The 17528-nt window shown below is 47.4% G+C and overlaps 1 protein-coding gene across 1 annotated transcript in view; it reads left to right on the top strand.

Annotated features, from left to right (window-relative positions):
• Nucleotides 1-1392: 1392 nt before the first annotated feature.
• URI1 (URI1 prefoldin like chaperone) overlaps nucleotides 1393-17528 on the top strand; it is a 50628-nt gene continuing 34492 nt past the window's right edge. The window contains 1 exon segment of the mRNA XM_040409737.1: nucleotides 1393-1492. Coding sequence (XP_040265671.1) covers nucleotides 1415-1492 — 78 coding nt within the window. The 5' untranslated portion in view covers nucleotides 1393-1414.

The following is a 17528-nucleotide window of genomic DNA, read 5'->3' as shown; positions in this document are numbered from 1 at the left end:
TGCAACCCCTGTAGTGAGCCTGGGTACTGCAACTGAACCTCTCTGGGGACTGGACCCACAGCCATCACATCCGGAGGCCGCGTAGGGTTGCCACCTGTACAGGATTGACCCGGACAGTCCGGGTTTGTAATCCTGTGTCCGGGTACAAGCCTTTCTCAGACCCGGGCACAGGATTCATTTCAAACTGCAGTGCAGACTGTCTGACTTGCTCGCTCACGGTCCTGACAGCTAGAGGTGAGTGAGCGGCGGCGAGCTGTGAGCGGCCGGCACTCCTGGACCGTCTCGAACCTGAAGAGGACAAGGCCGCCGGTCAGGATGGATTGGTAGCCGGAGAGCTGGTGGCTGCGGGTGGTCAGGAGCAGGAGCATGAAGCAAACCCTCGCCCCACAGCATGGCGGCCGCGCCGGGACTGAGCTGCTCTCACTCCCAGATCAGTCCGGGTAACAATGAGACGAGCCGCGGGCCTGCGCTCCTTTCCTATCACCTCCCCCGGTCTCCGTTACCGGGCCCAGGAGAGCTGCCGGACTCTCACACAACACTCTCCAGTCAGTGTGCCGGCCCCGAGTGACGGTTCCTGGGGGATGAGGGCCACATTACTCTAATAGGGGCATTACTCTTACCGGGGCACACTCATGGGGGTATTACTATTACTGGGGGCGATAATGGGGGCTTTAATATTCCTGGGGAGCCACAGTATGACAGCGACTTCACACCCCGTGTTAGGCCACGCCCCCACAACTACACCCCCTTTGGGGTGTGGCTTAACTTGCCCGGTATTTTTTGTTGGGAAAGGTGGCAACCCTAAGGCCACGTCCCTCAGATATTCCATCTGTCTTTCACAGTATGTTGAGTTTAGGCCTCATTCACACGCTGCGGAGAGCGTCCGCCCCGCGCTCATAACTTCACTCTGTGTGGATTCCACGCCACAATCTGCGCAACTCTCTGCACCAGATGTGCTGCGGACCTTCTCTATGGGCCTTGTCCACACTGAGCTTTTTTGTGCATGGGTTTGGCGCAGGTTCTTTGACGCCCCATGGAAGAAGCCACCCTTGGTGCTTTATAAAGATTATTATTATTGCTGCTGCATTTTTATCACACTTGTTGTTATGGCTACCCCGGCAGTTGCCCATAGCAACAGCTCGGTTTCCGGTGTTCAGCTGTTTGTTTGCTATGGGCAACTGCTGCTGCTTCTCCTCCAGCTGTGCGTTTCCTGGGAGTCACATGACCGCAGAGAGGGGAGACGACGGGTGGGAGGGGGAGTCACGTGGTTTGGTGTTGCCATGGTGAGACGAACACACCCCCTTCTCCACGTGAGAGTAGGGCTTTTGAGAAGGGTCTCGCGAGATCATGACGTCAGCACTTGATCTCTGCTGACCAATGAGAGAAGAGAGGGGCGTCTTTGGAGCTCCGGAGCATGGACGAAATGAGAGATGAGGGGAGGCAGCGGCTCAACACCCAGGAGGTGACCCGACTGCAGGAGGAGCAGAGCAAGGTAAGGACGGGGGCGACCTCACTGACCTGCAGCCCGGCTCAGATATCCGCCTGTACTCCGTAAACATGTCGGCAGCCCGGCCTCACATGACCCTGTCACCCCAGTAACCTGCACCTTGGACTCACATGACCCTGTCACCCCAGTAACCTGCAGCCCGAGCTCACATGACCCTGTCACCCCAATAACCTGCAGCCCGAGCTCACATGACCCTGTCACCCCAATAACCTGCAGCTCGGGCTCACATGACCCTGTCACCCCAATAACCTGCACCTTGGGCTCACCTGTCACCCCAGTAACCTGCACCTTGGACTCACCTGTCACCCCATTAACCTGCACCTTGGACTCACCTGTCACCCCAATAACCTGCACCTTGGGCTCACCTGTCACCCCAGTAACCTGCACCTTGGGCTCACCTGTCACCCCAGTAACCTGCACCTTGGGCTCACCTGTCACCCCAGTGACCTGCACCTTGGGCTCACCTGTCACCCCAGTAACCTGCACCTTGGACTCACCTGTCACCCCAATAACCTGCAGCCTGGGCTCACCTGTCACCCCAATAACCTGCACCTTGGGCTCACCTGTCACCCCAATAACCTGCACCTTGGGCTCACCTGTCACCCCAATAACCTGCACCTTGGGCTCACCTGTCACCCCAATAACCTGCACCTTGGGCTCACCTGTCACCCCAATAACCTGCACCTTGGGCTCACCTGTCACCCCAATAACCTGCACCTTGGGCTCACCTGTCACCCCAATAACCTGCAGCCTGGGCTCATATATCGCCCATCTCACCTGCTGTCCCTCTAATCTGCTTTCTCTTCTGTGATGACACCCCAATTACCTGCAGCCGCCCCGTCATGTGACTGATCACCCTGTTGTTTGTCAGTAGTCACACTGGTCATGTGACTTTTCACAGTGGCCCTTTATGGTATCTGGGGCCCCCACGCAGGCCGCTGATGGGATTTGTTCCCAAGTTAGGCTACTTTCACACTGGCGTTTTGGCTCTCCGTTTGTGAGATCCGTTCAGGGCTCTCGCGGTCCAAAACGGATCAGTTTTGCCCTAATGCATTCTGAATGGAGAAGGATCCGCTCAGAACGCATCAGTTTGCCTCCGTTCCGTCTCCACTCCGCTCTGGAGGCTGCCTTCAGCGCCGCCTGACAAAACTGAGCCAAACGGATCCGTTTTCTATTGTGCCAGTGAAAACGGATCCGTCTCCTATTGACTTTCAGTGATGTTCATGACGGATCCGTCTTGGCTATGTTACAGATAATACAAACGGATCCGCTCATTCATTTCAATCTTCCGCAAAAAAAACGGAATGTACTCCGTATGCATTCTGTTTCCGTATTTCCGTTCCGTTGAAAGATAGAACATGTCCTATTATTGCCCGCAAAAAAACCTGAACACATACGGAAATGCATCCATATGTCTTCCGTATCCGTTCCCTTTTTGCGGAACCATCTATTGAAAATGTTATGCCCAGCCCAATTTATTCTATGTAATTACTGTATATGCCATACGGAAACACAACGGAAACAAAAAAACGGAACAACGGATCCGTGAAAAACGGACCGCAAAACGCTGAAATAGCCATACAGTAGTGTGAAAGAGGCCTTACAAGCCCTGTATTGTTAGGACTGTGCAGGTTTTCAGCCTCGGAATGTAAACCAACAGGTCTCCTCCATTCACTGACAGCAAGCAGCAATCTTGGAAATTGCATGAAACCAAACAAAATCCGAGAGAGAGAGCTGCAGTTTACTGGTAAACTCCACTGATGGTTTGCTGGATCTTCCTGCACAGTGTGTTATTCCCAGTTAGCGTGTCTTACTGGTGGTTCCACCTCCCCCAGTGCTGTGCACTTCCTCTTTATGTGTTCAGTACACACACAGGGACATGACCGGGGCGTAATAATCTCCAGGATCTCTAGACCCGCGCTCAGACCCTGTAAGGAGATTAATCAGGGCTTACGCTTCCTCATATGACGCGCTTCCCAGTGCAGGCCGGATCCATGAGCCTCAAAACCTCAGAAAGTAATCAAAGAGCCCTAGTCCTCTCTCAGGGTGTGGAATGTGTAAACCCCGCCCCCAACGATCTGACCAGCCACCGATGATGTCATCTAATGATGAAGACCCCCGGCTGTCACTTTCCGAGGTCAGAAGGTTCATTCTGACGTGGGAATATTGACTTAAAAATTGCCTTTGTGTCCCTATGGCAACACTTCCTGGCATGCAGACCTGGCAGCTCAGTGTTGTCATGGGGTCTCTGCCGCCAATCGAGTCTCTTCTTATATCTTTAAAAAATATATATTTGATTTGTCTCCATGAATGGGACAGTAAGTGTTGTCAGAGGGACACCGGCTATTCTTCCAGTGGATTGTAACTTCATCCCGTGATGGATATGTCAGTGTTCATTCCATGTCTTGTGGGGTTCTCCTTTATAACGAGCGCTGTACGTGTCATGTGGAGGCACGAGACTAGAGCGCAGCTGTCGGCAGGGTCAGCGCCGTCCACACCTAATATAGCAGCAGCTGCTCTTAATGGGACGGCTGGAAGACAACTGGTCAAAGGGGTTAAACTGACATTTGGGGCCCCTCTATGAACCGGCAGGGGTGGTTGCCTGGCGGACCCAGGTGTATTGGGAGGGACGGGGGGGATGCCCGGGCCTTGCACAGGTTTAGATCTAAACAAGAATGTTTATATTCACTAACAGGAAGCAGAGATATTTACTGTATAATGTATTTTTTTTTTTTTTTTTTTTTTTTGGGTGGCTGCAAAGCTGCTGGTGCCAAGGAAAAGTGGAATATCAGACTGCCCCTCTAAAATAATTTTTTATTTTTTTTGTAATTTTAGATGCCCTTTGGAAAACGAGAGCAGCGACCTGATTGGTTGCTTTGGGCACCACCTTCAGGCCCATGGGTGTAGTCATGTGATCAGGGCCGTCTCCCCCTGTTCCCATCATACTTATTGCATCTGCAACATGAATAATACTGGTGCAAGGCTTGAGAGTGAAGCTCCTCACCAAGTCTGAGCCGTTGCGTCTTGCTGCAACTTTTTAGTGATTTATAAAACGGAATAAAAAAAAAAAGCGCTGGCGCAACCATCACATGGCTTTTGGTAATCGCTTCTATTAATTCAAGGTGGGAGAAGTCAAACACATTGGGGGCAACATTGGATAGAGTCCTACCGCCTTCTGCCAAAGTCGCTGGCTGGTACAGGCCTAATAGAATGCCTGGTATACTGTCAAGCAGCTAATCGGCAGGGGTGTCGGGAGTCAGACCCCCCATGATCTGGTATTGATGACTTATCCTGAGGGTTAATCATCAATACTTACCCCTTTAAGGCTAAGTCTACAGGACGACATTTTGTCGCACCAATGTCGCGCGACAGTTTTTATAACGATAGCCTATGGTGTCGCACTGCGACATGCTGCGACGCGACAGTCGCAAAAAATCCATTCGCATTGCGACACCATAGACTATCGTTATAAAAATTGCGACGTTTCTAATGTTGCAGTGTAGTACGGAGCTCTGCAGTCTCTTCAAATAACTTAGTCAGACCCCCCCCTCCCTGCTAATCTGTAATGATGGCCTATCCAGAGGATCATCAATGTCAAGTTCCCGGAGAACCCCTTTTAAAGGAGTATACACGACGAACATGTATCACCTGACCGCAGCAAATCTTTGGGGTGCCCCTTATCTGTTCTGGGAATTTGGTATCTGATATTACTGTAGGGGAAATCTTGGGATCTAGTGATCACCAGTCAGTGTGGTTTACTAGAAGTACAGGGACTGAGTCACACCACACAAAAACAAAAGTTTTAGATTTTAGAAAAACTGACTTTTCTAAAATTAGATTAGTGGTATACGAGTCCCTATCAGACTGGAACAGTTTCAATGGAGTCCAGGAGAAATGGGACTACTTAAAAGCAGCTCTATTGAAGGCAACAGATAATGGCATTAGGCTTGTCAGTAAAAGCAAAAAAAGGAAGAGACCACCGTAGTAACATAGTAACATAGTACATAAGGCCGAAAAAAGACATCTGTCCATCCAGTTCGGCCTGTCATCCTGCAAGTTGATCCAGAGGAAGGCAAAATAAACTGTGAGGTAGAAGCCAATTTTCCCAATTTAGGGGAATAACCAATCAGGCATCAGAATAACTCCCTGGATCAACGACCCCCCTCTAGTAGCTATAGCCTGTAATATTATTACACTCCAGAAATACGTCCAGGCCCCTCTTGGATTCCTTTATTGTACTCACCATCACCACCTCCTCAGGCAGAGAGCTCCATAGTCTCACTGCTCTTACCGTAAAGAATCCTCTTCTATGTTTGTGTACAAACCTTCTTTCCTCCAGACGCAGAGGATGTCCCCTCATCCTGGGGATAAATAGATGATGGGAGTGATCGCTGTACTGACCCCTGAGATATTTATACATAGTAATTAGATGTCCCCTCAGTCGTCTTTTTTCTAAACTGAATAATCCTAATTTTGATAATCTTTCAGGGTGCTGTAGTTGCCCCATTCCAGTTATTACTTTAGTTGCCCTCCTCTGGACCCTCTCCAGCTCTGCTATGTCTGCCTTGTTTACAGGAGCCCAGAACTGTACACAGTACTCCATGTGTGGTCTGTCTAGTGATGTGTAAAGTAGTAGGACTATGTTCTTATCACGGGCATCTATGCCCCTTCTGATGCAACCCATTATCTTATTGGCCTTGGCAGCAGCTGCCTGACACTGTTTTTTGCAGCTTAGGGCTCTTTCACACTTGCGGCAGGACGGATCCGACATGCTGTTCACCATGTCGGATCCGTCCTGCCGCTATTTCGCCGTGCCGCCGGACCGCCGCTCCGTCCTCATTGACTATAATGGGGACGGGGGTGGAGCTCCGGCGCAGCACGGCGAAAGCCGCCGGACTAAAAAGTCGGACATGCAGGACTTTTTAGTTCGGCGGCTTTCGCCGTGCTGCGCCGTCAATGGGGACGGAGCGGCGGTCCAGCGGCACAGCGAAATAGCGGCAGGACGGATCCAACATGGTGAACAGCATGTCGGATCCGTCCTGCCGCAAGTGTGAAAGAGCCCTTAGTTTGCTGTTTAGTAAAATTCCTAGATCCTTTTCCATGTCAGTGTTACTGAGTGTTTTACCATTTAGTATGTACGGGTGACTTGCATTATTCCTTCCCATGTGCATAACTTTACATTTGTCAGTGTTAAACCTCATCTGCCACTTATCTGCCCAAGCCTCCAATCTATCCAGATCCCTCTGTAGCAGTATACTGTCCTCTGTAGTATATATACAGTATACTGTCCTCTGTAGTATATATGCAGTATACTGTCCTCTGTAGTATATATACAGTATACTGTCCTCTGTAGTATATACACAGTATACTGTCCTCTGTAGTATATGTACAGTATACTGTCCTCTGTAGTATATGTACAGTATACTGTCCTCTGTAGTATATGTACAGTATACTGTCCTCTGTAGTATATGTACAGTATATTGTCCTCTGTAGTATATATACACAGTATACTGTCCTCTGTAGTATATATGCAGTATACTGTCCTCTGTAGTATATATACAGTATACTGTCCTCTGTAGTATATATACAGTATACTGTCCTCTGTAGTGTATATATACAGTATACTGTCCTCTGTAGTATATATACAGTATACTGTCCTCTGTAGTATATACACAGTATACTGTCCTCTGTAGTATATACACAGTATACTGTCCTCTTCAGTGTTAATTACTTTACACAGTTTAGTGTCATCTGCGAAAATGTATATTTTACTATGCAAGCCTTCTACAAGATCAATAATAAATATATTGAAGAGAATAGGGCCCAATACTGACCCCTAAGGTACCCCACTAGTGACAGTGACCCCTCCAGTACTGACCCCTGAGGTACCCCACTTGTGACAGTGACCCAATCTGAGTGTGTACCGTTAATAACCACCCTCTGTTTTCTATCACTGAGCCAGTTACTTACCCACTTACAGACGTTTTCTCCCAGTCCGAGCATTCTCATTTTATATACTAACTTTTTATGTGGTACAGTGTCAAATGCTTTGGAGAAGTCCAGATATACGACATCCATTGATTCGCCGCTGTCAAGTCTAGAACCTACCTCCTCATAGAAACTGATTAAATTAGTTTGACATGACCGATCCCTCATGAAGCCATGCTGATATGGCGTTATTTGCTTATTTCCGTTGAGATCCTCTAAGATGGCATCTCTCAGAAAACCTTCAAACAGTTTACCCACAACAGATGTTAAATTTACCGGCCTATAGTTTCCAGGCTTTGTTTTTGGACCCTTTTTGAATATTGGCACCACATTTGCTATGTGCCAATCCTGTGGGACATTCCCTGTCAGTATAGAGTCTGAAAATATCAGAAATAAGGGTCTGGCTATGACATTACTTAATTCTCTTAGGATACAGGGGTGTATGCCATCTGGTCCTGGCAATTTGTCTTTTTTAATCTTTTTAAGTCGCTGATGTACTTCTTCCTGGGTCAGACAGGACACTTTTAATGGGGAATTTATTTTTACATTCAGCATTTCATCTGAGAGTTTATTTTCCTCAGTGAATACAGGGGAGAAAAAATAAATATTTAACAGCTTTGCTTTCTCCTCGTCGCTCTCTGCGACTCCCCCCTCATTACTCTTTAAAGGACCGACACCTTCAGATTTATACTTTTTAACATTTATATAATTGAAGAACATTTTAGGGTTAGGCCTCTTTCACACTTGCGTTGTTGGGATCCGGCGTGCACTTCCGTTGCCGGAGGTGCCCGCCGGATCCGGAAAAACGCAAGTGTACTGAAAGCTTTTGAAGACGGAACCGTCTTCCAAATGCTTTCAGTGTTACTATGGCACCCAGGACGCTATTAAAGTCCTGGTTGCCATAGTAGGAGCGGGGGAGTGGTATACTTACAGTCCGTGCGGCTCCCGGGGCGCTCCAGGATGACGTGATCCATGCGATCATGTGATCCATGCGCTTGGGGCGCCCTGACGTCACTCTGGAGCGCCGGGGAGCCGCACGGACAGTAAGTATACTGCTCCCCCGCTCCCCGCTCCACTTTACCATGGCTGCCGGGACGCTAAAGTGGTAACTATTCAGAAAAAGCTAAATGTCGGCTCCGGCAATGCGCCGAAACGACGTTTAGCTTAAGGCCGGATCCGGATCAATGCCTTTCAATGGGCATTAATTCCGGATCCGGCCTTGCGGCAAGTGTTCCGGATTTTTGGCCGGAGCAAAAAGCGCAGCATGCTGCGGTATTTTCTCCGGCCAAAAAACGTTACGTTCCGGAACTGAAGACATCCTGATGCATCCTGAACGGATTTCTCTCTATTCAGAATGCATTAGGATAAAACTGATCAGGATTCTTCCGGCATAGAGCCCCGACGACGGAACTCTATGCCGGAAGACAAGAACGCAAGTGTGAAAGAGCCCTTAGTTTTACTCTCTTTGGCAATTAATCTCTCGGTCTTTAGTTTGGCTGCTTTTATTTGTTTTTTACATGTTCTATTTTTTTCCTTATAGTTTTTCAGTGCTTCCGTGCCACCCTCCTGTTTTAGTGATTTAAATGCTTTCTTTTTTGTAATTTATTGCTTTCTTTACAGTTCTATTTATCCACATTGGTTTCTTTTTGTTCCTTAACCTTTTATTCCCATAAGGTATGTACCTCTCACAATGAGATTTTAGGATGCTTTTAAAGATATCCCATTTTGTGGCTGTATTTTTATTTTTGAGGACTTTGTCCCAGTTAGTTAGGCCAATGGCTAAATTTTGCTTTTTTGAAGTTTGGTATTTTTGTTTCTCCCTGTAGAAACGCTCTTTTGAATGATAATTGGAAGGTTATTACTTTATGGTCACTATTTCCCAGGTGTCCCCCAACCTGCACGTCTGTTGTTCTGTCAGGCCTATTGGTTAATACTAAGTCCAGTATGGCCGTCCCTCTAGTCGGGTCCTGAACCAGTTGGGAGAGGTAATTGTCTTTGGTTATTGCCAAGAACCTGTTTCCTTTATGAGATATACACGTTTCAGTTTCCCAGTCTTTATCTGGGTAGTTGAAGTCCCCCATAATAACCACCTCATTATGATTTTCCGCCTTGTCTATCTCGTTTAGTAGTAGATTTTCTGTGGACTCTGGTATATTAGGTGGTTTATAGTAAACTCCTATTAGTAATTTATTGTTGTTTTTAGCTCCATGTATCTCTACCCACAGTGACTCCACATGTTCATGTCTCTCACTTATATCTTCACGGAGTGTGGGCTTTAGACAGGACTTTACATAAAAGAAGACCCCTCCCCCTCTCCGGTTTTGACGATCCTTTCTAAACAGACTGTAACCTTGTACTCAGCAGAAGTGGCCAAAATCATTAAAAACAAAAAGATAGCATTTAGGCATTATAAAAAAAAAAGACGAGGATGACAGGGAAATTTATAAGATTAGGCAGAGAGAGGCCAAACAAGTTTATAAGAGCTTCTAAAGCACAGGCAGAAGAGAAATTAGCTCAGTCAGGGAAAAAGGGCGATAAGACATTCTTAAGATACATAAATGAAAAAAGGAAACTAAAACAAGGAATTACCTAATTAAAAACAAAAGAAGGAAGGTATATGGAAGAAGAGAAAAAACTAGCTGACTGCCTCAATGAATACTTCTGTTCAGTCTTTACAAAGGAAAATGAAGGAAAAGGACCTCAGTTAGGAAAGAAGACTAATGAATCTTTTGATGCATGTGTCTTTAGAGGAAGAGGTTCTAAGTCAGCTGTCTAAAATTAATACAAATAAGTCATTAAAAGAGCTCAGCGGTGAATTAGCAAAACCATTAACAGATTTATTTAACAAATCACTGTTAACAGGAGTCGTCCCAGAAGATTGGAAATTAGCAAATGTTGTGCCCATGCACAAGAAAGGTAGTAGGGAGGAATCGGGCAACTATAGGCCAGTATGCCTGACCTCAATAGTGGGGAAATTAATGGAAACCATACTTAAGGAGAGGATTGTGGAACATCTAAAATCCCATGGATTGAAAGATGAAAAACAGCATGTATTTACTTCAGGGAGATCATGTCAAACTAATCTTATAGATTTTTTTTGATTAAGTGACTAAAATAATAGATGGCGGAGGTGCAGTAGACATCGCTTATCTAGACTTTAGTAAGGCTTTTGATACTGTCCCACATAGAAGGCTTATCAATAAATTGAAGTCTTTGGGCTTGGACTCCCATATTGTTGAATGGATTAGGCAGTGACTGAGGGACAGACAACAGAGGGTTGTAGTCAATGGAGTATATTCAGACCAAGGTCTTGTTACCAGTGGGGTACCTCAGGGATCTGTTCTGGGACCCATATTGTTTAATATCTTTTTCAGCGAAATTGCAGAAGGCCTCGATGGTAAGGTGTGTCTTTTTGCTGATGACACAAAGATTTGTAACAGGGTTGATGTTCCTGGAGGGATACACCAAATGGAAAAGGATTTAGGAAAACTAGAGGAATGGTCAAAAATCTGGCAACTAAAATTTAATGTTGATAAGTGCAAGATAATGCACCTGGGGCGTAAAAACCCAAGAGCAGAATATACAATCAGTGATACATTCCTAACCTCAGTATCTGAGGAAAGGGATTTAGGGGTCATTATTTCAGAAGACTTAAAGGTAGGCAGACCATGTCATAGAGCAGCAGGAAATGCTAGCAGAATGCTTGGGTGTATAGGGAGAGGCATTACCAGTAGACAGAGGGAGGCGCTCATGCCGCTCTACAGAACACTAGTGAGACCTCATCTGGAGTATTGTGTGCAGTACTGGAGACCATATCTCCAGAAGGATATTGATACTTTGGAGAGAGTTCAGAGAAGAGCTACTAAACTGGTACATGGATTGCAGGATAAAACTTACCAGGAAAGATTAAAGGACCTTAACATGTATAGCTTGGAAGAAAGACGAGACAGAGGGGATATGAGAGAAACTTTTAAATACATAAAGGTAGAGGTGGGACAAATCCAATTTATTTAGAATCCGAATCTGAAAAGGTTCTCGAATCTTTCGAATCTCGAATCCTACGAATCCTGTACATAAGAATTGGGTGAACGGTGTAAGAAACAAAGTGATCCAAACTCCATATTCTTTTAATATGAAAAAATAAAGAGTCCTTACTTTTTTAACAAAGTATTTGGATTTTGATTCTAAAATTTTTTGGAAATACAGGGTAATACAGCGCACATACCTCTTACATCCAGTGATGTCTCTTTGACATAGATGTTCTCTTTCCTGATCTTCTCCTTTCAGACCTTCAGATCAGACCACCAGTTTTAAGCCATTTTTTGTCTCTGCAGTTTGACAAAAAAAAAAATCTTAGTTTACTACTTTTCCATCATTCTCGCATCTTTTGGACAAATCATCCTACCACAATACTGTGCCGCTGTGCTCCCCAATGCAATACTGCAGAAACGGATAAACCCCCTGATAATAGTAGTGCCACACAGAGCTCCCCCATATAAAATACCCCTTCTTTGTGGCCTCAGTAGATGCCCCCATAGTGTCCCCCAATAATGTGCCAGTAACTGTCCCCATAGATGCCCCCCATGTGCCAACATCAAGTGCCAAACCCCCCCCCATGTGAAGGTATCAAGTGCCTCTCTCCTTCACCCCCCCCATGTGCCAGTATCATAGTGCCATCTCCCCCCCCCCCCCAATGTGCCAGTATCAAGTGCCTCTCTCCTTCCCCCCTTCACCCCATGTGCCAATATCATAGTGCCTTCTGCTCCACCCATGTGGCAGTAACAGTCCGGTATTTAAAAAACAAAAAACACTTATGCTTACCTCCATGTCAGCGATGCGATACAGCCTCTTCCGGCCTGTGTCCCTCGCTGTATGTCCATATATGGAGTCAGTGCTTGTGTATTTCAGAAGAGTTTCTGCTGGGACTCGAACCCCGCAACCTTCTACTTTAGAGGCACGGCACCTAACCACAAAGCTACAAGAGCTGCATAGCCACTGACTGAAAAAAATGAGACTTCATCTGTAGACTCTGTCATAGCTTTGAGAGTGTACATCCATACACATGACAGCTGCCCCAGCACACTCAGCACTGCTACTTCTATACACATAACAGCTGCCCCAGCACTGCTACATCTTTACACATGACAGCTGCCCCAGCACACTCAGCTCTGCTATATATGATAGCTGCCCCAGCACACCCAGTTCTGCTATATCTCTATATATCTATCTACTGTATAGTAATTCTTACAGATATATAGATATAGCAGAGCTGAGTGTACAGGGACAGCTGTTATGTGTATAGTTGTAGCAGGCTGAGTGTGCTGGGGCAGCTTTCATATATAGAGATATAGTAGAGCTGAGAGTGCTGGGGCAGCTGTCATGTGTATAGATGTAGCAGGCTGAGTGTGCTGGGGCAGCTTTCATATATAGAGATATAGTAGAGCTGAGAGTGCTGGGGCAGCTGTCATGTGTATAGATGTAGCAGAGCTGGGTGTGCTGGCGCAGCTATCATATAGAGATATAGCAGAGCGGAGTGTGCTGGGGCAGCTGTCATGTGTATAGATGTACACTGGCTATAACAGCTAACAGAGTCTACAGTAGAAGTCTCATATTTTTTCAGTCAGTGGCTATGCAGCTCTTATAGCTGTGTGGGTAAGTGCTTTTTGCCTCTGATACAGAAGGTCGTGGGTTCGAATCCCAGCAGAAACTCATCTCCCTCTCCTGATGCAGCACAGGCAAGGCATCTGTATCGCTGTCCTTAGCGATATACAGTGCTGCCCATAATTATCCATACTCCTGACAAATTTTGACTTAAAATTACTTGCTGGTTGAATAAAAATTATTTTTTGACAGGAAATGACATAGGTGTCTCCCAAAAGATAAGACGATGTACAAGAGGCATTATTGTGGGGGGAAAAAAAAATTCTCAGCTTTTATTCACATTTGAGCAAAAAGTGTCCAGTCCAAAATTATTCATACCCTTCTCAATAATCAATAAAAAAGCCTTTATTGGCTATTACAGCAATCAAACGCTTCCCATAATTGCAGACCAGCTCTTTGCAGGTCTCCACAGGTATTTTTGCCCATTCATCTTTAGCAATGAGCTCCAAATCTTTCCGGTTGGAGGGTCTTCTTGCCATCACCCTGATCTTTAGCTCCCTCCACAGATTCTCAATTGGATTCAAGTCTGGACTCTGGCTGGGCCACTCCAAACCGTTCATGTTGTTGTCTGCTAACCATTCCTTCACCACAAGTCAATTTGCCAGGGGTATGAATAATTATGGGCAGCACTGTAGATGACTATACCCGGGATTCGATTCAGATTCGAATTTTGTAAATGAGGTCGAGATTCGAGTCCACGAATCCTTCGAATCCAGCAAGATTCGAGGGATTCGTGGATTCGACGGATTTGTCGTCCCACCTCTACATAAAGGGAATCAACAAGGTAAAAGAGGAAAGAATATTTAAAAGAAGAAAAACTGCTACAAGAGGACATGGCTTTAAATCAGAGGGGCAAAGGTTTAAAAGTAATATCAGGAAGTATTACTTTACTGAGAGAGTAGTGGATGCATGGAATAGCCTTCCTGCAGAAGTGGTAGCTGCAAATACAGTGAAGGAGTTTAAGCATGCATGGGATAGGCATAAGGCCATCCTTCATATAAGATAGGGCCAGGGGCTATTCATAGGATTCAGTATATTGGGCAGACTAGATGGGCCAAATGGTTCTTATCTGCGGACACATTCTATGTCTGTAAACAGAGGGGGTCTGTAACAGGGCTTTGGTCATTTTAAAGGGCAGTGGGTCTTGTTTAGGGATGTTATCAGTTGGTCTGGGGTCTACAAACAGGATTGGTGTGGTCTGGGGTCTGCAAACAGGAGAGGTGTGGTCTGGGGTCTGCAAACAGGAGAGGTGTGGTCTGGGGTCTGCAAACAGGAGAGGTGTGGTCTGGGGTCTGCAAACAGGAGAGGTGTGGTCTGGGGTCTGCAAACAGGAGAGGTGTGGTCTGGGGTCTGCAAACAGGAGAGGTGTGGTCTGGGGTCTGCAAACAGGAGAGGTGTGGTCTGGGGTCTGCAAACAGGAGAGGTGTGGTCTGGGGTCTGCAAACAGGAGAGGTGTGGTCTGGGGTCTGCAAACAGGAGAGGTGTGGTCTGGGGTCTGCAAACAGGAGAGGTGTGGTCTGGGGTCTGCAAACAGGAGGGGTGGGGTCTGCAAACAGGAGGGGTGGGGTCTGCAAACAGGAGGGGTGGGGTCTATGGTTTGTATAAAGTGGGGCCTGTACAGCAGGTAATTTTCCAGCACCCTAATTGGTATCCAGGGAGAGGTCTCTACCCCCTATAGTTATGATTTGGTTAACTGCTGAATAATGAAAAGTTCTGTAGCTCTTTAATATACTTAATAATATACTAAATTAAATGTATTTAATTTCTTCACCATTTCAAGATCTCCTCTTGCTGTCAGTGAATGGGAGCAGATGGCGCTGTAGGATTTTGCATTGGCCACGTGTACTGTTTGTGTGTTGTTTATGACATTTTGGAGCTGGAGAGGAATCGCTGCTTCCCCCTGGTGGCCGGCTGCGGTAACACGCCCGGGTAATCAGAGTACAGGGAGATTTTTCACACCGCGGCCCAGGAAACAGTTTATAATTGTGGTTTTAGAAGACGGCGAGGGCCGGGAAGATGAATGGCCGCATTATGGACTGCTCTGGTAATCACGATTTAAAGCCATTTGTTTTTTTGCCACCAGTCGTGTCCAACTTCATTCTCAGGGGCCGCCGACCTGCCAGCGCTTCCTAATTTTTCTAATTAACAGGCAATCCATTATCTTTTGCTGCACTTATTGCTCAGGAAAGGTTTTTTTTTTTTCGGTAAGTTTCGCCCTGAAAAGATGAACTTGTCAGAGTCCTTCAGAACTAGATTTGGACAGCTCTCCAGGATCGCATTAACCCCTGCCTTGCCAGGGAATCAGCTAATCTTTTTCTTTTTTTTTTTACCTATATAACTTTTGCAGCAACATTCCGGGCGACTCGGAGAAGTACTTGGCGGGAAGTCACTTATTTTAGGTCTGATAACGGCTCGATGCTTAGGGCTCTCCAGTCTTTTAGGCCACTCTCCAATATGGCCTGGGGCGGATTGAGAACTTAGAAGTGGTCCTGGAAAAAAACGAAAAACTAAAATTGGCCCAATGTTGTAGGAATATCTAAACTGACAGAGGCGGGGCAACATAAGTCGGAGGGGTCAGCCATACCATAGCGCAAAATGCCACATACCTCAGTGCAGCACAATACACTGCCCCAAAAGCTGTCCCTCTGTGGTGGCCGTCAGTAGCCCCCGTCGTCTGTGCTCCTCCTCCAGTTGTCTCTTATTAAGATATGGCGCAGGGGGCTTAGGAGGTGAGGTGGAGGACATGTCGCTGGCGGGTACATGTGTACTGAATCTCACAGCATTAATTACCGCTGATGGCTCATTATGAGATGGGGGCTTGGGTGGGCCCCTGGGCATCGGCCCACCGGGAAATTTCCCTGTAAGATCTATGGCCAATCCGCCCCTGAATATGGCTGATACATGGCAGCAATAGACTGTGTTATAATAGATGAGGGGTACTCCGATTATCTGGGTGTGCGGTCAGGGGAAGATCCGAGCGAGCACCAACAGATGCTGTCCCGCAGTCGGACCCTAGACCAGACCCTTAAACTTATTCCCGCCCCCTCAACTCGCTCCCGCCCCCCCACTAGACCCCTAAACTCATTCTCACACCCAGACCCCTCGTCTCACCCCCCTCAACTCACACCTGCAACCCCTTCCACCAGACACCTCAACTCGCAACCACCCCCCCTCCAGACCCCCTAAACTCATTCTCACACCCAGATCCCTCGACACACCAGACCCCCTCAATCTTACAGTATGGAAAGTAACAGGAGAGCATGGGTTAATTTTTGAGCATTAAGAGCCTCTCTAGGGCCCCAATGTAAGTGCACTGGAGAATCCCGGGGCTCCTCTGGAAGATGATGTAATACGCCCTCTATCCAGACGCAAGAAATGAGGATCGGACGCAGCGGGCGTCGCCCTCCAGCAGAGACTCCTTTTATTAATGCCCGGAATCTGAGCGGCGCCGCACCCAGCGCTTTATTTGTGCGTCCACGGCTTTTAGAAGGAACATATGAACTGGTGGCATTGGCCCTATCTGTCAAAAAATATGCTTCATTTGCATATTTGCTAATTAAAGTAGCTTCTTGGAAACATTAAGTAAAATATCTTCTGTAACCTTTATCACCGCAGTTAATGGATATAGTCGAGCGAATCTCATAGACGGCCCTTTAAATAATGTAAATGATTATGAATATGTAACTAGTTAATATGCAGCCGTGAAAGGATAATCATGTCGAGGTTAATGAATGCGCTGCTCTTAGAGGATGCAAGACGGGAGAAGTGGCTTCATGCATGAGCTGACTGCCGCTCATCACAGGCCGCGTGCATGGCATGTGCTTAATGTGTGCTGCGTGTTCAGCTCCCGACGAGAGGGAGGAACGTGTCTCTCTAATGTAGAGGTAAATGTATGGAGCAGCTCAGCCGGAGCTCGTGTGGGAGGAGGAGGAGGTCCTCTGATGGCGGCTTCATCCTGACTCCTCCTAAATTGAAGTCCAAGCCTCGCTCTGCCCTTCCCGCCTCACCGCGCTCGGCCTCGCTCTGCCCTTCCCGCCTCACCGCGCTCGGCCTCGCTCTGCCCTTCCCGCCTCGCCGCGCTCGGCCTCGCTCTGCCCTTCCCGCCTCGCCGCGCTCGGCCTCGCTCTGCCCTTCCCGCCTCGCCGCGCTCGGCCTCGCTCTGCCCTTCCCGCCTCGCCGCGCTCGGCCTCGCTCTGCCCTTCCCGCCTCGCCGCGCTCGGCCTCGCTCTGCCCTTCGCGCCTCGCCGCGCTCGGCCTCGCTCTGCCTTTCCCGCCTCGCCGCGCTCGGCCTCGCTCTGCCCTTCCCGCCTCGCCGCGCTCGGCCTCGCTCTGCCCTTCCCGCCTCGCCGCGCTCGGCCTCGCTCTGCCCTTC

This window comes from Bufo bufo, chromosome 10 (genome assembly GCF_905171765.1).
Source record: "Bufo bufo chromosome 10, aBufBuf1.1, whole genome shotgun sequence".
NCBI classification, from domain to species: domain Eukaryota; kingdom Metazoa; phylum Chordata; class Amphibia; order Anura; family Bufonidae; genus Bufo; species Bufo bufo.
This window is presented reverse-complemented; position numbering and strand designations above follow the sequence as displayed.